The 23,070-nt window shown below is 37.7% G+C and overlaps 1 protein-coding gene across 4 annotated transcripts in view; it reads right to left on the minus strand.

Moving 5' to 3' along the window:
• The window catches only part of pcdh15b (protocadherin-related 15b), a 321,029-nt gene that overhangs the window by 150,433 nt on the left and 147,526 nt on the right, over positions 1-23,070 (minus strand). For all 4 annotated transcript variants that reach the window (XM_067430706.1, XM_067430704.1, XM_067430705.1 and 1 more), the window contains 4 exons: positions 12,487-12,636; positions 10,813-11,006; positions 3,966-4,098; positions 1,673-1,752 (listed from right to left, as the gene is read on the minus strand). In XM_067430706.1, the coding sequence (XP_067286807.1) occupies positions 1,673-1,752; positions 3,966-4,098; positions 10,813-11,006; positions 12,487-12,636 (557 nt within the window). The remainder of the gene's footprint in view (positions 1-1,672; positions 1,753-3,965; positions 4,099-10,812; positions 11,007-12,486; positions 12,637-23,070) is intronic.

Here is a 23,070-nt window from a genome sequence, read left to right on the forward strand (position 1 = left end):
GGGATGCAAGTTATTTTACCTTTGAACATCGTTGTTGACTCGTCTCCCCTCAGACGCACTCCTTTAATGGCAGGCGTGTACACGATTCTCAAAGCGTCCACAAAATGGCGACATTTATCGGTGAATCAGATATTACAAAACCGATAACCGATTATGGGAAAATGCTTAAATATCTGGGAAAATATCAGGAAACTGATATATCAGTCAATCACTACTAAAGGCATGGACAGAGTTATTTGGTGACCTTATTGAATAGGCATTTGCAGGAGTTTCCCTTTCAGATGCAACATTTATAGGAGGTAAGTATTTAAATGAATCATGCAAGGTGATTTCCTAACGTTTGCACTTGTCAGTGTAATGAAGTTTGCGCCATTATTTACCTCCCCAAAAAGCACATCTTAAACCAGACACTAACAGGTAGATTGTGTTGTCATTACGGAAATAATCTGGCTGCATCTGTGTTTTTTACTGTGCATGGCGTTAGTAGGTCACGCGCAGAACTTTCCACTTGAGAGGAATTGCCCTCTCAAGCTAATTTGCCCAGTTTAATAAATCTGCCCATAAGTGTCTTGAGCCCAAGGAAACAAAGCTAAAAGACCTAATCTATTGTGCTTTATGTAAATATTATCAGACATATCTGGTTTCCAAAATAAAGTAGATGAGTTGGAACTCTAGCCTAAGCTAAATTGAGCCTATCTAAAATCCATTTAAAACTCTTACATCCCTTCTGCTTGAAAATCTATCACAGTCATTTGGAACTTTTCTAAATAATTCCACTTTTTCAATTCCATTTCGCTTACTTTATGAAAGGATAACCCCACACTTTCAACCCCATGAAAGTGTTTTTTAAACATATACTTTATATTATCATATCCACCCTCCAGCCAGACTTTTACAGACTCCACAGTTGCACAATCCCCTCTAACAGACAGCTCTATCGTAAACTCTGCAGGGCGCAAGAAGGCATTGTGGGAAGGAGGAGAGAAAGAGAAGAGGCTGTAACCGTAAGCACAGGTAGTTCTAGAAATTAAGCCACATTTGTTCTTTTCTTCATCTGCAGCTTATTGAAAGGACAGCAGAAGTTCATAAGAAGTGAATCCTGGCTCCAAAATCTTGCTTAAATAACTGGAGAACAGGATCAGAAACTTTGCTCAGGGCTATGATTGAAATGGCCTTTGGTACCCTGCACACTACGGAGTATAACATGCTTTACTAAATGCATTACTAAAGAAAGAGAGTGCGAGATATCAGCCACTATCCACATCTAATGTTGTTTACTCCTTTTACTGAGTGCTAAATCAAATAAAATGCATCTGAGGATTTGCTCTAAAAACATTTAAGGTTTTTCAGTCCTTCACTGCAAGCAAAAGCTGAAAAGTCTTAAGCTGCTATTTGAACTGGAATTAATATTTTCATCGCTTCTTATTAATTATGCATCATGTTTGTGTCAGAATGTAATCTGCATCCAATGCATGTCAGGACGTAGCTAAACAAAATACACAGATATTTTTTTACAGAGAATATGCTTTTGTTTCTCTGCATTTTTTGTGTGAGAGCAAAATAAAGACAGTGCCTGTATCACAATTAAGACATCCTTTTTTTGCTTATTCAAAGCCAAAACCTATGAATTTTGGCAGAGCAGCCTTCTTCCGGCCTTTCAACGCCAGCTTACGTTTGGGAGACTTCAAAGATGTTGTTTGGATCTCCTCTCAGGATGGTATACGTAATGGGATCTCTTTCACGGTCGGTTGCCTGCAAATGACAGAAAGCGCTTTTGTGTTACACTAATTCAATTATGCTCGAAAAGACTCCATACTTTGTCATCACGAATCCTCTGACATAAAAATACGATATTTATATATATATATATATATATATATATATATATATACACACCTTTTTTTTCTCCCAACATAAAGGTTTACGTGAAAGATACATCCTTAGTGTGCTCACAAAGACTGCAATTATTTGATAACAAATACAGCAAAAAAGCACAAAAAAGCAATACTGTGAAACATTACAGATGTTTTATTTTGTTTTCAAATGTAATTTCTTCCTTGTGATGAATTGTCAGTATCATTACTCCAGTCTCCAGTGTCACACGATTCTTCAGAAATGATTCTAATATGCTGGTTTGCTGCTCAAGAAAATCATAATTTTCAAGGTTACAAAGGATCTATATTTCAAATAAATGTTCTTTTTATGCTTTCTGTTTATCAAAGAATCATGGACAAATAACTCCATCTCAAAAATATTCAGCAAAAACAAAAGAAATCAACATTAATAATAAAAAGATACATTATTAATAATTAAGCAGCAAATCAGCATAGAATAAAAGCTAGAAAGATTTCTGAAGGGTCATGTGACAATGAAGACTGGAGTAATGATGCTGAAAATCCAGCTTTGCCATCACAGGAATAAATCACATTATAACATATATTCAAAACAAAAGAAAAATAATTAAATTGTAATAACATTTCACGATATTATTTGTTTTTGCATTTTTGTATTAATTGAATGCAGCCTTGGTGATCAGAAGACTTTTAAATAAAATAAAATAAAATCATTATTATGAACCTTGATGGATTAGTATATGTGTGTGTGTGTGTGTGTGTGTGTGTGTGTGTGTGTGTGTGTGTGTGTGTATATATATATATATATATATATATATATATATATATATATATATATATATATATATATATATAGTTTATTATGTTAATAATGTTCAGGGCTTGACATTAACACCCGGTGTATTTCAGATGTGGCGTGTAAATACTTCAAGTAGACTTTGGCAGTTGAATTGTAATGTAGTCTTCTCAAAAAGCCTCTTCAACAATCGCATGGCGCATTATAACCAATCACATCAGCTTTGCATTACCAATTGCTCTGGTAAAGCTCTATTGAGCGTATGAATGCAATGTCTAATAATCAGAGGCATTCATATTAGTCATCACTGAAACGCAAGAGTTTTGTTCAAACCCTTATGAAAAAAAGGAATGTTTTTTTGGCTAATTGATTACCAGTTATATAACCACAGTTTTACCACAAATACCATGGTTCATTTGTGGTTACCATGGTTTAACTACAATACACTTTTTTTTTTTTTTGGGGGGGGGTATTTGTAGTAAAACCATGATCCATTTTCGTAAGGGAAGCACTCTTTCACTCACTGAAATTTGCACACTCACCATAAACAACAAAGCCGTGATGTTTGTGCGATATTCGTGCGAGATTCATTCATCATACAGCGACTGACTTTTTTGTTTTTGTTTTCAGCAGAGAAAATAGTTTCAAACAAAGATCACAGCAGAACCACAGCGCATCTGATGTGATTGGCATTAAGTTGGCTTGACATTGGACGCTCGATACTTGTGATATTTACGTTTCTAACTTAAATAGCATTTGAAGAGAATAACTTACAGTCATAAAAAAACGTGCAAAGTGTTCATCTAGGTGTCAGGTGTAATTCACGCCTTTTAGATTCTGGATATTTAATCAAATAAACTGTTGAATCACATGAAAAATATTGAAATGTATTTCACTAGACTACTATATGTGCTCATACACAAAAATATGCTAGATTTAAATGTCATAGCTGATAAAATTGCTTGAGGATAAATTATATTTACACCAAAAACTTATTTATTTCAGACAAGACAGTGTTTTTCTTTCTAGATTAAGAAGCTTTGCACACAACATTATCAGAGTTAAATAAGCCTATTTGATGACCTGTCGTGTTATTTATTTTGATGTAGACTTGATATGTGGCCAATAACAAATGTCCCAACAACAAAATTTTGGCCAGTGCTGAGTGGCTAGTAACTTTAGAAAACCATGTAGCCACAGTTGCTGGAGAGCCAAAAAAGTTAATGTCAATCCCTGATAATGTTTAATACACTTTTGTTTGAACAAGATCCTAATGAGAGTATCTTGATCACTAGTGGAGCTGATGGGTATGTTACCTGTATGTTGAGCAGTGTGGCTCCAGTCCTTATTGCCTCATTGATCTCCAAGCTGTATATGAGTTGAGGGAAACGAGGAGGGCTCTGGTTGTTGGGGGGAAGCACTTCGATATACACTGTAGTGATGGAACTTCTAAAGAAACAAAAAGACAAAAGGAACACAGTTTATATTCATTTATTTGACAGCCATATTAAAGCTGCTGTCCGTAACTTTTTTGTGTTCAAAAATTTAAAAAAATTATATAATGAGAATGTACAACATGAATCCATTTTCCAAACCGTGTTTTTGTCTTACCCTGAATCATTATGGTACACTTATAATAAGTATTTATATTAGGACTATTTCAGGCAGGTACCGCTGCGGAGGAACAGTCCCTGCGTGATCTGCCATAGACATAAACAGAGAGAAGTAGCTCCGGCTGCAATGTTCTTCCGCAAGACGCATGCAGTTCTGTTTATTAACCACTAAAGTGCAAAAAGTTACGGACTGCAGCTTTAAGTGTCTCGCTTAAGGGTATAGCTTATAGGGCTGTCCTCGACTAAGGACTTAGACAATCGAATCAGAATTGTCGAATCTCTCTATGGTCGACTGATAGTCGAATCATCTGTGTGTGTGTGAATGGGTTGGGAGGGGCACAACACTGTCAGCAGAAGGGTAAAACTATTTTTATTTTCCTTTACACACTGCACACAGCAACAACTTTTAATAAAGTGACCAAAACTGCCTGCCAACTGACAGACGAACTGACAATGGCTTTCTTATTTAGGTTTAAATAGCCTAAAAGGTAATGTGGTGGATAAACATTAATAAACCGTTTTCTCATAACATGTTAAAGCCGCAGTCGAAATACAGAACATCACACAAATATATAAAAGAACATTTTGATAAATAAACCTAAAAAAATACCTGCCTAGAGAGGAAAAGAACACTGAGTGCGTTTACATGCACGTTCTGAAGCCGATTGTGCCTAAAGCGGGTGAAGACGTACGAGAAGCTCAGCCCCGCGCGCCTCAGGATCTCACTCACACCGCCACCTGACGCGCACATTATATACACGCGAGCTCAATTTTGAATTTACTGACAGATGAGCTGCACGAAAGCGCTCTGTGGTGCAGGAGGATTTTAAACAACTTCCTGAGTGGCCGCGGACAGGCGCTGAATGATGCCGCCGGTGTGTGTACACTCATTGAACGTGTTCTAATTTTAAAGGCGCAGTGGGAAGCTCAGTGCCCTTAAAAGGGTCGCACACCGATGCTCAGCTCAGCTCAGCTCAGCTCAGCGCCGCGACAAATCTTTAAAATATTGAGCACCCCCATATTGCCAAAATGGTATGATCCTCGTTTCATAACACCCGCGAAGATTCGACCGTGAGATCAGTGGTCGAATCAGGCTCCGCATATCGATGCATCGAATCTTTGACTATTCGGGGTCACCCCTAATAGCTTATGCTATGAAAGTATAAATAAATAAAAATATAGCATATGTCAGTTGCTATTGTGGCTCTTGAAGCCAGGAGAATGGGGTTTACCTGCACAGCTGTTTGCTAGTTGGCCTCAGTTACAGTCACTCCCCTGAACCTCACTCCCACACGGGTCACGGCACCAATATTACTCCTCCAGTTCTACTCGCACCACTCAGAGAGGGATTCGAACCTGTGTTTCCAGCATGTGAGGCGGGCGAACTAACAAGGATGCCAAAGACTGTGGTCTCTAGTGTCAGTTGCTAGTGCGCCTCATGAGGCCAGGGAAATGAGGTTTTCACCTCACAGCCAGTGGAAAATAGGACTCGAGCAGAAATCTTGTTCATGAATGCGGTTATTAATGTTACTGTAGTATGAAGTAGAGCAGGACCGAGTGTTGTGGAGCTGAGCACGGCCGCTGAAGCGATTGTTACATAAACACCCGCCTTGCAAGAAATGGGACTTTTTTTATGACGGGACGGAACACAGTCGCCCGCATTATTTCCGCTTTTCTGGTCATTGGTATTGGGTGATGCAGCTCTTTTTATCATATTGGACACATTTAAGTGTGTTTAAAATGATGTTATGAAACATGTTCACACTGCTAAGAGAAAAGTGCTTCTGCCAAATAAAACCGGAAACTGAGTGTAACGCAGATATGACGCAATTTGACAGGCGACTCGCTCAAACGCTATGCTGAAACGTCCTGGGTCATTGATTACGATCACGATTCAATATGTATCTTGATACTGAACTCACGATATGTATCCTGATATTTTAAGGCAAAATAACTTTTTTTATTTTAATTTTTTACCTTTTTATTATTATTATATTATTATTATTATTTGTGTTTTATTATCAGGACCCACAAATATTCCCCCACTGCATTATTATACATTATATTCAACATTATGTATAGTTGTTGTATGATTCTATGTAATAAGATTATTAACATAATCACTGAAACTGAAACACGCTTCCAATGCAGGCAGCATCTCTCCCCATGCCTGCTATGCCCTGCCTCTCCTGCTATTAATGCAGTATGTAAGAATGAACCATCTGAAATGCTTTGAATAACCATACCACTAAAACTAAATGTGATCTGGTGATTTAAATTATGTTTGCGCTTTGACTATGGAGTGTTGCTTTAAATGATGTTTGCGCTTTCAATCTGCGGAGCGCCATTCCGGCAGCGCGTGCACTTCAGATGATCAATGCAATCCGTCACAGCTGTAATCGCAAGAAAGCTCGTCAGAATGACCGCTCTCAAAACTGTAAACGTTTAGCTCATCCAAGAATTTTAATTCTGCATTTACTCTCTCTCATGTTGGTTTCGCACGTCACGCAACCACTTGAACGTCCGTGTTTACTACAGTATGTGCGTCGTGTTAAATATATATTCATCAAATAAAGCCATTGTGTCTCTTCAGAAGACTAAAGAATGTTTGGATTAGACACTCGATTAGTTATTTTTACATGCCTTTATGACATTCTTTGCCTCTTTTAAGTTTGAGAGGAATGGACTTTAAAAATGGAGGGACATAAACCTCTCAGGCTTCATAAAGAATATCTTCATTTTTGTTTGGAAGTTAAATGAAAAACGACACGATGGTGAGTAAGTACATGATGACAGATTACATTTGTGGTAGCCTACATTTGTTAATTTGTGTTAGGGTGAATTATACCTTATAAATAAGCTTACTACAGCAAGTTGAGCCTGGGATAAAACGACTCTATATCACAAATCATATCGTTTCCATCAACGATACATATCGTCATATTTTTATATCGCGATGTATCGTTTAACGATATATCGTTACACCCCTAGTAGGTACTCAACTGAACAAAATATATAAGACTGGCCTGGTGTCTTTTGGATATTTTACTGCAAAAATACTACTTAGTGCACCTTTACGTCCTTATCCTCATGTCGTTTCAAACCCGCAAGACCTTCGTTCATTAAAATATTTTTGATGAATTCCGAGAGCTCTCTGACCCCTCCATAGACAGCTATTTAATTAACCAGTATTTTTGTCGCTTCATAAAATTAAAGTTGAACCACTGAAGTCACATGGACTATTTTAACGATGTCTTTCCTACTTTTTTGGGCCTTTGAAAGTGTTAATTAAATAGCTGTCTATGGAAGGGTCAGAGAGCTCATCAAAGAGCTTGGATTTCATCAAAAATATCTTATTTGTGTTCCGAAGATGAACGAAGGGTTTGGAATGACATGAGGGTTAATGATTAATGACAGAATTTTAATTTTTTGCTGAACTAACCCTTTAAGCTAGTTCAAGAATAAAATGCATGTTTGAGCTGTTTTAACTCAAAGCAACTCGCATCACAACTCGTCATTGTTTTGTCTCAAGACTTTTTTTTTTCCAGGTACATTTATAAAAGCGACTGTAAATTCTGTAATTGAACTAAGCCCTAAGACCTGTCTTTATAATTTGCGTTTTTGCCATGTTTGAGTTCCAGCATTTTGATGCTAACATTTACGAATACGTCACAGAAAAGTTTTTGACTTACCTTGCTCGCTAGACTTCCATTGTAAGTTAATTACTGTAAACACTGTTTTCGCATGGTTTCAGATTTTTACAAACTGAAGGACAAGTCAAACATGTAGTAGTCAAGAAATGTAATCAGATGCTAGATTGAGAGGATTGAACAAATGCAGCCTTTCTCGTATAGGCTTTGATATAGATTTTGTGTCTTTTGACAAAAGAAATCACCATGAAGCTTCTTCCCAGTAAGTCTAGATAACAATTATAGTCTAATTGTTTAGGTTGTTTTCTGGATGTTTAGTGAAAACCCAACCTGGTATTGTCATTATTTTATAACACATTGTATCAAGGATTTCATCAATGTGTGTGAAGTGGTGGTTGAAGCAAATTGTATTGGGAAGTATTCTGTTTGGAAACATTCCAATATGGTGGATTTGAAGCCAGCACGCATACAGTTTTAAAATGGGAAAATAAGAAATGAAAATAACTACCTAGTTCTCGCAAGCTCAGCTGCCATCTGTCCACCACATATGATAGCACACCTGTTGCCTTTAACCATAAACCTCTCCACACTCCAAAAATATACAGCATTTATGTCTAAATTTAAGTTTAATGTATTTGTATATAAAAAGTCCATCTGTTTAGATTACACAGTTTTAACTGTGTTTTAACAGTTTGTGGTTTAAATGCACAATAGCCAGGTATATCTATATATTTTACTTATAGTGACTGTGTTATTTATTAATTTCAGTTTATAATGAATATACTCTTTCAATTTATAAAAACATTTCTTCATAAATATCTTAATTTGTGTTCCGAAGATGAACAAAGGTCTTGTGGGTTTGGAACGACATAAGGGTGAGTAATTAATGACAGAATTTAAATTTTTCGAAATTGCAATTTTAAGTATATTTCTGAGAAGTACATAAAACGTAGACTGAAAGTATATTTATTTTACTTATAGGAACACTCCACTTTTTTTGTTGAAAATATGCTCATTTTCCAAGTTCCTTAATGTTAAACAGTTGAGTTTTACTGTTTTTTAATCCATTCAGCCGATCTCTGTATCTGGCGGTAGCACTTTTATCATAGTTTAGCATACATCATTAAATCGGATTTAGCATTGCGCTCAAAAAAAATGACAAGACTTTCAATACTTTTCCTGTTGAAAACTTGACTCTTCTGTAGTTACATCGTGTACTAAGACCAACGAAAAATTAAAAGTTGCACATTTTTTTACAGAACGATTATAGCTAGGAACTGTTTTCTCATTCCTGCATAATTAAAACGGAACTTTGCGGCCATCATGGGTGCATCAGCGCAATGGCATTATACAGCGCCTGAAAATAACTTCCATCAACATAACCAATGTGACAATCTGCTTGCACAGAGAGTGTGCCTTGTAACCATGGAGACGTTTGAGAGAGACAATTCAGAAGATATCAAAGATTTACTTTGGTGAAGATTCTGAACCGTATCTATTTGAACCGGCATACACTGAAGACGAGAAATGTGAAAGAGAAAGTGTGGCTGAACAGACTGGTGAATCAGAATCAAACTGTTGAGTCAGAGAAGAGTCAGAATTCAAGGAAAAGATTGTCCGACATGGATTTTGTCTTCCGACCTTTTGATTTTGACTAACGCAATATGTGAATTAAATATGCTAAGACAGTGCTGCTTGTGATGAAGACAGAGAGAGTGCACGCGCTCCGCTCTTTCTCTCTTTTACTCAGTTAACATGCACCCTGTCATCTACATCACTCATAAATCTTACAACACACAGAACCATGGCTAATCCCACAACATAACTAAATCCACAACATAATTTGCCAGCTGCAACTCTGCATTATCTGCAGCAACACAAACTTAGTGCCGGTCGCATTGGAAGTTACCTATCTGAGGACTACTTTCAGGCGCTGAGTAATATCACTGCGCCGCTGAACCCATGGTATGACCGCAAAGTTCCATGATTACTATGCAGGAATCATAAAATAGTTCCTATCTATATCGGTATAAAAATCTAAACTTTTAATCTTCCGTTGGTCTTAGTACACGATGTAACTACAGAATAGTCAAGTTTTAAATAGGAAAAATATTATCTTAAAAATAAATAAAGTCTTTGATCATTTTTGAGAGCGATGCTAATGGACTAATATGATTCAATGATGTATGCTAAGCTATTCTAAAAGTGCTACCGCCAGATATAGAAGTCGGCTGAATGGATTCAAAAACAGTAAAACTCAACTGTTTAACTCTTAGGAACTTGGGAAATGAGCCTATTTTCAGATTGAAAATAGTGTTCCTTTAAAAGAAGTATACTAATAGCACACTTGATTAAACCTCTTTTTCGTAAGGGAAGGGATGGAAATTTTATATGCAGCTTCAAATAAATAAATCTTAATTTTAAGCCAAAATATTTTTGGAGTATACCTTGATAAAGTTGGTACACAGTTCCAACCAAGTATATCTCTGTGGAGAATAATTTAAAATTTAGGTTGTGTATATTAGAGGCTCTTAAACTACTTCCCGAACAGCAAAACGAAACAATGCATTTCCTGAACTTTGCTTGCCCTCGTTCTATTTCTACTTCATTCCACTTTATTGATCCAGCAGTCAGCAAGAATTACAGAGGGCAGCGGCTGGTATGAATTGGACAGGAGGGGAGGTAGTGGCAATTAGAGTGAAAAGCCCTTAATTTCCGTGTCAGATGGACAAGAGCAGGGGCCAATATCGGCAGAGTGTTCTCAGAGATATTTCCGAAGCAAAATCTGTCACCATGTGGCACTGTATTGATCTAAAACTCGACATGTGAGGTTGAGTCTTCTGTTAGAGAGTGAGAAGGACACTCTTTTTCAACCCTTATTGGGTTTTCAGTTGATTTACCTTCTCTGGGACACAGGGCCGTTGTCTGAGGCCCTAACGGTGAGGGCGTAGGAGCGGCCCACCGTAAGGTTGACACCGGGTGGCACAGTGATCACTCCTGTACAGTCATTGATGGTGAAGTGTCCCTGATCCCCCGCCAAGATTTTGTAGCTCACCAACCCATTGGTACCCTCATCAGCATCCACTGCTGTCAGCTAAAAAAAATAAATAGGCAAAGGTGCTTAATCACATTCATCCCTATCCAAGCTTCTGAATCATGAACCCTGCCAAATACATGTCCGGGACCAGGTCATGCTTCATTAAAATATTCAGATGGACTATTTCAGCACATTCGGCACTTAGCTACACTGGATAGTTGGTGGCTTGTGAATAATATTTTTTATTTTTATTTTTTTGTGCTGAAGTTCGATTGATTGACTGACTGACTGATTGATTTGATATAATGTTAAACAAAATGCCTTTACATGCAAATGAACTGCATGATAATGAGGTCCCATTCTTAATCCGTAGGGTTTAATATGAAGTTGGCCCACCCTTTGCAGCTACAACAGCTTCAACTCTTCTTGGAAGACTTTCCAGAAATTCCATAAAAGTATTTAAATCTAATAGTTATGCCTCAGGGTAGTATTGATTACTGTCTTTAATTTATACTTTCTAATAAATTATTAATAAAAACCTAAATACTTACACAGGTGGTAATACAAGAAATAATGATATTAATAATAGTAAAATTACAAGTAATACAGTAAAAATCGTGAAAAATAAAATAAAAAAAACCTCACCCTTATGCTTCATAATATTTATGCAGATATGGTTTTATGGAATGTGACCCATACATGTTTTCTAAGAATTGCACTAATAATATGTAGCATCAATGTTTTCTGACTCACTGATTCTACAGATAGAGAGATAACGATTTATTTCAGAACCTTTATAAAGTGACAACTACCAGCATACAGTGGAGCAGTTAACCTTTTAGATGATATAACTTGCACTTTTTAATTTTGACTTCTGGGGTCAATCTTTCAGTATGTCAGAGCAAATCTGCACTCTGCTCATGTCCTGATTGCAAAGAGATCAGTTACGTACACATCTCAAAAGAAAATTCCGGTTAAGACAAAGATTAAACAGAGATCTGAGCAATTATTTCAGCAGTAAGCCCCTCGTAAATGTGGGAACTACAGCTATTAATTCAAATAAGTGGATTAAGAGTGATAAGCTCTGCCAAAAAAAAAAAAAAAAAAAAAGATATAATTTTGTCTTCTTCTAGGAAAGACATCTAAACATCACTAATGCAACATCAATGTAGAAGCTAAATTGTGTAAAATATTAAGATTACAGCTATTTTCAAAGAATATATCCATAGTTTATTTTATGACTATATCTATATAAAACACAAAAATATATTTTCTGAAAATAAAGTCAAAAGTAAATGCATGGCCTTTTTAGAGCAGGCCACAGTCCTCCATCCCAATCAAACACACATGATCAGTGTCTTCAGGATTACTCCAAAGCTACACACAGGTGAGTTTTTTTATCAGGGTTGGAGCTAAACTCTGCAGGACAGTGGTCAAAGTTGCCTATCCCTGATTTAGAGGATGCTTAGAAGTCTTCCATGGAAAAGCTATTAAAGAAAGCTATTTTATTGCAGTAAATGCGTAGCTCATTGATTACCTGTAAGACTGTGTCCCCGGGCTGCATGTCTGTGTAAACATTCACACTGTAGGAGACGTTGTGAAAGGTGGGTGTGTTGTCATTGGCATCAATCACAGTAATATTAACAGTGACTGGAGAGCTCTCCTGAACTCCATCTGAGGCAATCATCTACAGACAAAGGAAAGTAATAAAACTGTTAATATCAGACCGTGAAGCAGATAAAGGTATTTGCTGCTTAATTTCATAATTGCACATTGTGCACACAGATGAATCACTGTAAATCAGCCATTTTAGAAAGGGAAAGCTAAAAGCAAAATTTGAATACTGCTGATAGCTGCACATCAGCAAACGGATATGTGATATAAAAGGCAGATCCTCACATTTTCCCTCTGATTATTGTGATAGCAAAGGCCTAGCCAAATTATTCAAATGAATGCTCTTGCGTGGAGAGAGCAGTCCACTGGCGGTACTCCCAACTGCCTCACTAGCTGTCAACTAGACTAATGGGATATCACAGATAAGTTGTGGACTGCGCTGTGAGAAGGGCGAAGTGTTTCTGTCAACCTCCACATGGAATACAAAAGCTGAAGCTCGAGCACAAAAGAAGGTAGTCAAGTCAAATATTATGAATGAAAGACAGCACAAATAAAAACATGTTGATAATTGGTAGCTGACTATATGTTGTTGTTTTTTTTGTTGTTAAGGGCCAATATCAATGCCGATATAGGCCTATATGATATTACAGTATTTGATTTAAAGGAACTGTATGCAAAAAATGCATCAAAAAACAAAACAAAAAAAAAAAACTTATATCACTGACAACAGTAGTCTGGCCAGGATATTGTAATTCAAAAGTTGTCGTGTTTTGGCCTGAAGCTCCACCCTCCACCTAATCGACCAATCACGAAGTCAGTAGTGTTTGGGCATCCGGGTTGCCAGCTCTGCTGTAGTTACCACAGCTGCAGATACAAACGCTCCAGCTGGATCCTGCAGCCAATCTGGCAACCTCGAGTCAGGGTGGAGGGGGAGAGGGGACACACCACTCTAGGAATTTAAAAAGGGATTGCAGTACTAGTTTTGGCCACAATCTTACATTCACTTCATAGAGTAAATAACATTTCTGCAATTAAATGCATTTTACATAATATTTACAAAAATTGTTTAACAAGATTTAATCTTTAATATGAATGAGTTTGTCTGGGATTATCATAATTTGTACGGTTATTATTAAGATGTCGGCACAAAAGTTAACTCTAATCTGTTCAAACATTAAAATTTGCTGAAATGAAAAATCTTGTTTTGGTCTTTGTCCTGGTAACTTTAAAACTAAAGCTAAAAATAGAAATGTGCTTGCAAAAGAAAACCTAAACTAAAACGAGCAAAACAATTTAAACGAAACAAATTAAAACTAAACAGAAATGTATAGCAAAATTGAAACCGATATTAAAATAAAAACTAATTTAAAAACACAAATCAATAATAAACTTGGCAGACACTGGGAAATAATTCGACTGTTCAGTGTACACGTGTGGACCGCATGTGTGTATGCTATCAAATAGAGTGGACACCCAAAGGCTTTGCGTTCAACAAAACAAAGCTTCCTTTGGCCTCCATCAACACCACCTAACAACACTCCAGACAACACATTGTCACAAGCCCCTAAGAACTTTCATTACAGCATGCTAACAACTAACATTTTGGCAGATAGTTTTGCATATTTTCCTCACAAATTATAACAATATAGTTTCTTCTTTTTATAAACCTAGTTACTGATTACTCTATCAGTGTAATGATCACTGCAGTACATTTTATTCCGAAACATTAGTCAAGGAAAAAATAAGCTGCAACCGCAATACTTTGTCATTTCAGAGAATACTTTCCTCCAAATTAACTGCATCATGGGTATATCAACATGGCCCTACAGACTCATTTAAACGGGTGAAAACTATGCTTATTGGCTACAAAGACAGGACAAATGAGATACTTGATATTCCACAGCTCCGGCAAACAAAGTTCATCTTGTGGCAGAGCTGATAATGGCATCTCTAAGCAGCCATTTGTATGTGACACACTAGCCTAACATGGCACAGTAACATCACCGGCGGGACCCGCACTCTTGTGTTCCCTTAGATGAGACCAGCTGGTTTCAGTTTCTGAATGAACCGGCACTCGGCAGGAGTGAGGTGGAGTGCAGTGAATGTTAAGTCCCACAGCACGCGTCCCACGAGCCAACTTAAACACACGTCTGACTGAGAATAAGCATTCAGTCGCTGCCCCCTCTTCTTCTTTAGCCTTCTTATACCATAATTATGCACTCCTATAGAAATCAGGCACAAAGGTCTTTTCAACAGTGAAAGCATGTTGAGAAATGCATATTGATATAGCTCACTGTATACAGTACTTTGCTTTTTACACATCTCAAATCTCAACTGAGTGGTATATCCTCAAAAATGTTTTACTACATTATCACCCAGAAATATATTAAAAGTTGGATATATAGTGCATCCTACTTTACCTACATCTAATCAGTATACTTATGTTGTCACAGATATGTCAGGCTCCAACGTCACCCACTCACAACGCACACCCTCTCCCGAATTCTAATCACGCACACCTGATCCTCATCACCACCCCAATCTACCACAGCACAAAAGACACACACACCCCATCAGTCACTGTCCGGTCGTCTATGAGAAGGTACTAATGCTCTTTGCTTTACCTCAGGACTCCCTCGAAGTATCCCTGTGATCTTCAACGTCTCTTGTCAGAATCTCCTCGTGTGTCCCTGTCCGGTGTGTGTCTCCAGCGAACTCTCCAGCGATTCCCACTACCCTCACGAAGACTCACATTCACCTGCCCACTTGCACTTCACTTCAGTTTCACTCTCGCACTCGCTCAATAAACTGAGCTAACTAACACCTTTGTCTCCTGCAGTCTCTGTACCCGTGACATATGTAAAGCAAAAAATAATTTATAGCAAATCTATCTCAACTTGAAAATACCATTGCAAAATTTAAATACTGTAATGCCATTGCCATAATAAATACACATACAAACTTTATCCACATGTGCAGTATGCTGATCTAGAGCGACAAAATATATAGCATAGCTCATAAGGCACGAAGATTAATTTAAGGATTTTCTGTAAAGCTTCTTTAAAAAGTTGTGTATTGTGACAAGCACTATACAAACACATTTTAAATTAGTTTGTCCATAAGGCTGTTGTTTCACAGCCAAAAAAGAAACAGAGACAGAACACAATTTTTTTTTTACTTTATCGTTCATAAGAATTGGAGAGAAATAAATAGCACACACGGCAAGGATGACATTTTTCCTGCACACTTGTGTTGACCACCTGCATGTCTGCTATCAAATGTAGCATGCTTTACATGTGCTCAACTACGCAAAACTAAAGTATGTCTACAACTAAGTTTCATTGTGCAACTAGTAGTGTGAAAGTGATAGTACAGTGTACACACACTAGGCACTAGAGCTGCACGATTCTGAAAAAATTGAGATCACCATTTTTGTGTAAAATGGAGATCTCAATTTTATCGGAGCCCGTTTCCGCCATTAAATAAAAAATAAGTAAATTTTTGTCAGAATTCAGACTTTTTTTCTCACAATTGCGTGATATAAAGTCAGAATTCTTAGATATAAACTTGCAACTATGTGATATAAAGTCACAATTCAGACTTTTTCTTACAATTGCGAGTTATAAAGTCAGAATTCTGATAAAAAAGCTACAATTGCACGCAATATCACACAAAAGCTTTATATCACACAACTGCAATTGCAACTTTATTTATACTTTATATATAAAGTATAAATAAAGTGACTATATCACGCAATTGCGAGTTCATATCTCAGGATTCTGACTTTAAGACTCGCAACTGTGAGAAAAAAAAGTCAAAATTGTTACTTTATAACTCAAAATTGTGAGAAAAAATTCTGAATTCTGGAGATAAAAAGTCGCAATTACTCTTTTTTACTTTATTTTGTATTTAGAGGCGGAAACGTGTTTCCATATAATCTCCCACGATTCTGAAGAAAAACATTAATAAAACAATAACATGCAAACTAGAGGTTCTGACAAAATGTTCATTGCTTTAGTCTTTAAAATATATATTAACCCCTTGCCTGTCACCCCCCATTTTGGCAAATGAGGCATTTTGACATACCCCAAATAAAAGGGCTGGTGCTCGCAAGTCTTTTTGAGTAGACACATAAGTAACATATATCTAGAAAGCCAACGCTTAAGAGTTTACAATTCAAGAGTTTGAAAGAAATAAAATAAAAATATTTGAATGGAGTCAATGTCTCATTCATAAATACTTGTTTGTGATGAAATCTTTTAAATTAATGAATTCAGAATTTTTGAAAAAATATGATTTACTCTAATTTTGATACTAATAATATATTTGTACCCAAATTATGAACTTTGATCACAGTTCACTTTTACCCTGGTTCACACTGTCGCTTGTAATGTGAAACATGAATAAAAGACTGCAAAGTCGTAGTCATTTAGGATTCGAGATTGCGATCTTTTAAAGATTAATCATGCAGCTCCACTAGACATGGTTTCCGCGTACTTGGGTGCAAGTACACCTTTAGTGTCCCTTTATGTCACAAATAAGTTATAACTACAGCTGGTGCAACATGCCCCAGGCAGTCAGGGTTTGGCTTAAAAGGCGTAAGAACCGCTCCCATCAATGTTGTTTTCTGTGAGTCTGTCAGAGACAGACGTCATTGCACAGTTCAGTGACATCTGTCAGGTAGGGCATGTTCACTTGACATGTCAGGCACTCTTGTGGTAGATGCAAGTTTGCATCTGGAATGGGGAATGCAATTATCGGGACCCACTCCTCTAATCCCTCACAATTTCCTGCCTCCTCTTCACTGCATAAGTCTATTTATGTTATGTGCCACTCTTGCGTAGTCAGACCTTCAGATATGACAGAATTTCTGGACTCCATAGTAGCTTTCACTGGCCAAGGACTGCACCATGAGGCTGTCTGACTGACATGTAAAGCAACCAATCAAAGTTCATTTTGTTCAGCATCATGTTTAAGGATGTGGAAATGAAAGTCGAATACTCTACGATAACTGACACGGGTGTAAAACTCTTTGGCTTCTTTTAAAGAGTACATGCAGTGAACTTCACATACTTTCGAAAATCCAGCACTTAGTTGATTCTGATAAGCGCTCACTGTTATAACTGTGAACATGACGGCTTTCTTCTTCAATGATGGAATTTGGTGTCACAGCGGATTTGTTTCCAGACAGAACAATTAAAGAATGTGACACACACATCTCCTGGAACTCAGATGATGACTTTAAAACTCACAAAGTGTTTCTCATTTTGTCCGCCGTATTAATCAGATGTTCAGTCAACTGTGGGCCGTACATTGAAGCGTTTTAAAACTCGGTTGCGCAAGCCGTTTCCGTGATAATGGACATCCATACCTTGACCAACATTTATTTGATGAATCCTGTTTATAATGGACTTTTGAGTTTGTACTTATTGTACTTATCACTTTTGTTAGGGCTGGGGAGCTGTAACAGCAGCACAGGACTGGAAGCAGAAACTAAACTCACTAAGGCCAGTTATGGTGCTGATCTCAGAAATCTCCAAGCAGATTATCCTCTTAGAACCTACAGTCAGCTGGGAGGACTGTATTGAGGAGGTCAATGAGAGGAAGAGTACACTGAGCTGGTACAAGAGAGCTGAAGTAATGTCTAGAATGCAAGGTGTGAGCCCATTGAGATGGAATGCAGAGGGTTCACAGCCCAGTCTCTCTGCAGGGCCTGTAACATGCTGGGCATCAAAGGGCCAGTAGGCGAAGGGGCATTACTTCGGCCACGAAGGCAGCGGAAGTTGCTTCGAGGTGGTTGTGGATTAAGTGAATGCTTACAATTGCGGTCAGAATTATTGGCACCCCGGGCAAATATGGTCAAAGATGGCTGCAAACATACATCTGCATTGTTTATCCTTTTGATCTTTCATTAAATAGCATTTTGAATGAAATAATTGAAAGAGGGAGAAAATCAATTCATGAAATGTTTTTTCTACAAAACACCCTGGCAACAATTATTGGCACCCCTAGCATTTTAGTAAAATATCTCTGAAGTATATTCCCACTGATATTTATGTTTTTCAGCACACCAGGGTGGAATTGTCTAGCTATAACTTCACCTGGGAGAATTAATCAACATAATAAACTACAATGAACTACAAAACATGACAAACCAGGAAATAACAAGAGTCCTCGCAAAGACAGGAAAACACAAGCTGGAATCAAGACAACTGCACATACAATTATTTGTCTAGCTTCTGTTTTTTTTTTTTTTTAACTAGTTGACTAGTCAATTACAAAATGCCTATTTAAACATAAGTGATATTAGGCATGGTGCATATCTCTAATTAAGAGTGCAACTGCACAAAAAAGAATGCAATTGGAAGTTGCTGTTGCCAACAAGACAGTGAAGGGGAAATCAATTATACAGTCATGACATCATCTCAGTGAGGTGCTTCAAGACGAGCTTATCACATGTGCATCACAAGTTCGGCATGTCAAACTAGAAAGCATAGACACCTAGTTATCTCCAGGGTGTCGCTTAGGTAGTCAGGTCGGCTCCCTCTGCTCAAAAATAAATGCAAGGACTTGTATATCCAGTAAGCGTAAGCTAGCTGCATTTTTGAAAGGCATCACGCTAATGTTGAAATTGCATCTGTATGTACCAGTACTACTGTCATGAAAATAGCTTTTTTCGTGTTCATTAAGTGCCATACAATTCCAAGCATACACCTGCGTTCATTTACATTTCCAGGACATTTCTGTAATACCTCCATTACGGTAATGTCCTGACAATTAAATGCAAGCAGGTGTATTCTTGGAATTGTATGGCACGGATGAACAGTTTAGCCTGAAAATGTTTTGAACTTGACACATATTTGCATTTGTTTTGTTTTGTTTTTTTTAAAAAGTTTTTTCGTAGCCTCGATTGAATACAATTAATGTGAACTTATTTTTTGTGTGCAGGAAACTTCCTCTTCGATTAATCTGGATGGATTAACATTTTGGAGTGGTGTTTGGCAGTACACTGTTCATCTCATTGTTAACTTTATAGAACAAAATGATTTTAGCTACTTCACTAAACTCCATCAAACTCAGCTACTGTATGAGACTACATAATAATCGCATACATCACAGAATGCAGCTGCCCAAAACAAAGGTGCATCTCTATCCAGGGCCACATTTATAATGAGAAGTACATAATAAAAACCCATTACATATTCTGGCTCCACAGAAAATGCTACTAAAAAAGTAGGTGCGCCAACATTCACAATTGCAGCAAACATGTTTCCATTAACCAGGGAGATGCAGTTGTGCATCCTTTGTGTAGGTCATAATAGTAGGACCCATACTACCATAATTGCCTGGTCCTAAAAATACCATTGTTCTCTCTCATTAACAAGCCAACAGGGCTAAAACTCCACTCCAGTGCACCACTGTAATATATGTAAAGAGACTAAAATAACTATGGACATGCTTAGCAGAGTTAATACAAATCCATTCACCATCAAGCAAAGCATGTAGGGAAAACAGCAACCTCCATGTTACCAAACTGAGATTTGCATATATCCATAATACAGTTTGAAAAACAGTGAATTATGTTGCTTTGTGCGAACTGAATAGCAGGAACCGGAGAGAATTAGCTGATGGCACAACAGTGGCCTGCATTGTCCATGAGACCTGATGCAGCGTTTTGATATTCAGCATTGTCGGAGAGTAACTAAAAGCAGCAACACTATTCACTATTTTTTTTAAATAATGATTAGTGTATACTCACATGTATTTAATGTGTAATTCAAGGCTTTTTACTTTTGACTATGGTGGCTTTATGGTTTCACACATTCTTTTTTTTCCTTTTTAAAATGTAAAGGTCTGGGGAGAGGGGGGTGTTTCGTTGAGACAGGAGCTACACAGAGAGTTACTGACAGACTGGAAAGAGAGGTCCTGCAACAATGTAAAATATGTGAAAAAATAAGGTGTTTGAACATGCAAGCATGAAAACCTATTCGAGCAGAGTCCAAAAACAAAATCAGGATAATCTAGGCATAATAGGGCCTCTTTAGTTTCAAACTTTTATGATAATAAATAGCATCATTTTGTTATAAACCAATCTTATGAAAACATCATGAATACTAGGGGTGTGACAAGATTTCTCATTAAGGTGAAAAGCTAAGTATCGCGTCTGCCTGACAAGCCAGACCCAAATCAAGATGCTGAGTCTGGGAACTCGCCATTGACAGGGCTCGATCAGGGGCGGAGCCAGGCGACGTAAACATTCGGGGCTTAGCCCAAACCTAGGGGGGTCCAGGGGCATACTCCCCCGGGGAGATTTTTTTCCCATTTACATCAGCTAAATGCACTATTTTCCAGGCTGTTTGAGATAATAGAATGCCTAAAAATCTATATACTATCTGGGAAAATTATAAGTTACTTTTAAAAAATTCAGCCAGTAGAGCCTACAACCTGTTTTGTATTTAACTGTTCTCCAGCTGTAGTGAATCCAAAACACCAAAAATGTTAAGGATGACTAATTTTAACCCCTGGCAAATAAAAAGGCAACCATTATCTGACTATGTTTAAGTTAGCCTGCATAGGTGAAATTAGAATTTGGTGTAAACATCATTATTAATCTTTAGAGTTCAGTTTGGTTTACTTTGTGCTTAGCTGACAAATTTGCTACATCAGAATCCATGACCAATCAGATGTTGTTTTCGGCTGCAAACTTTCGCGGTTGGTTAGTTCTTCAAAGGAAATGCCCATATTTGGATTAGACAGCACTGTGTGTGAGACTGAGAGCTTTATAATGATACCAGGCATGACATGTTTCTGTGAATGGAGACGGCACGGGAGCTCGCGTTAGAGTAACTTTGGATGATTTCAGTTAGAAATCTAAAGGCGCACGGTGACAAAATATAATAAAATAACCACCTTAAATGTGTAATGTTGCCTTTTTTTATTTTGACATGAAAGCTTACATGTTAAGGGAGTAAACTGGCCCAAAATCTCAAAATTGACTATGTTTTCACCTGTCGTGTCTCGCCTTAATAAGTAAAACCTAACGTTAACTCTAGCTAGCCAGCAATACAGTCATGTAACTCAAGTGTTACAACAGCGGATTCACAAACCTGTAACACTTTCGTCTGACGCAGAATCTCTCTCTGGCCGGTGAGGTTTAGTGTTCCTTTTAAAAAAAATGTGTAGCGTCCATGTTAACTAGTTAACTACGACGCCGGTGAAATACAAAAAGCCTGCGCCAATCCCTGATGACAACGACGAAGAAGATGTAACTGTTATATTCTTCTTCGTAAGTTTTTATTGGCTGTTGGCATTGGCAAACAAGATGAGTGATGTGCGACGCATTGCCGACTGCCACACACATGGTAAAGGAGCTTTTGTTTCATTTTTTGCCGCTCCAGTCTGTAAGACTGAGAGGAAATGAAACAAAAATAAAAAAAATATATTTTTATTTTTTTCTAAAAGATTCAGGGCTTTTGACAAAACATTCGGGGCTTAAGCCCAATCAGCCACCCCCCCCGCTCCGCCCCTGGGCTCGATCCGAGGGATTGGGGGATTGGGATAAACTGTTGTCTTTCAAATTTCCTCTGCACACAATTGGATAGTGATACAGCCAACCAGAGCAACGTGAAGCGGAGCTAGTTGATAAATTTTCGCCGTATCCAGTCGGCAAAACTCTGAACATCTTCCCTTCTTAAGAATGACTTCAGTGCTGTTTTCATCGGGACTGCGGGTAAACAAGCGACACAAGGCTATGTTTACATTATGCCTCCACTCTAGTTTTGCTTTTTATAGAAATTAAAACTATTTAATTCAGGTGGATCACAGTCACTTCAATTCCATGAGCTCATCTAGAACGAGCTGTTCGAGTTGTGCATATTGCGGCGCACTGATCGCGTGACGAGCATGTTAACTTAAGAGTGTGTTACATGTTAGTGAAGTGCTAGAACTGTACGAGTGTTACATGTTATTGGACTAGACCGTGATGGAGGATTTGTTGCGCAGCAGAAGCGGCAGACATGTATCCTAAAATGCGCGTTCAGCACCACCGCTCCCTATTCACAGAGTACACACGATCACAAAATTAAACATGAAAGTAAACATGAACAGACATGCAAACGCGATTTCAATAAGTTACGGCTGTTTGAAAGCGGCTCCCTGAGGCATGCGAATATCTTCCAATATGAAAGCTAGCTAGTTGAAACCATCTCTTAGCTCTGTACCATGTGTGAAGAAAAAAATGGTCTCTATTTGCACTTTGAATATTGAGAACTTTGATCATGGTTATTGTTTGCACTTCATATCTATGATCAATTTGTGGGAAGGAGTTTAGTTAGGAGGTCAAAAGAGTTTTGGCAAAAACCTTTACAGTGCTTTTCATCTTTTACTGTATACAATAATTATAATAATAATTTAAATTTTAACAGCGCTTGTCTACGCTCTCAAAGCACTTTACATGGAAGGGGGGAATCTCCTCAACCCCCACTAATGTGCAGCCTCCACCTGGACG

The sequence above is a fragment of the Pseudorasbora parva genome, chromosome 21 (assembly GCF_024679245.1).
Source record: "Pseudorasbora parva isolate DD20220531a chromosome 21, ASM2467924v1, whole genome shotgun sequence".
NCBI lineage: Eukaryota > Metazoa > Chordata > Actinopteri > Cypriniformes > Gobionidae > Pseudorasbora > Pseudorasbora parva.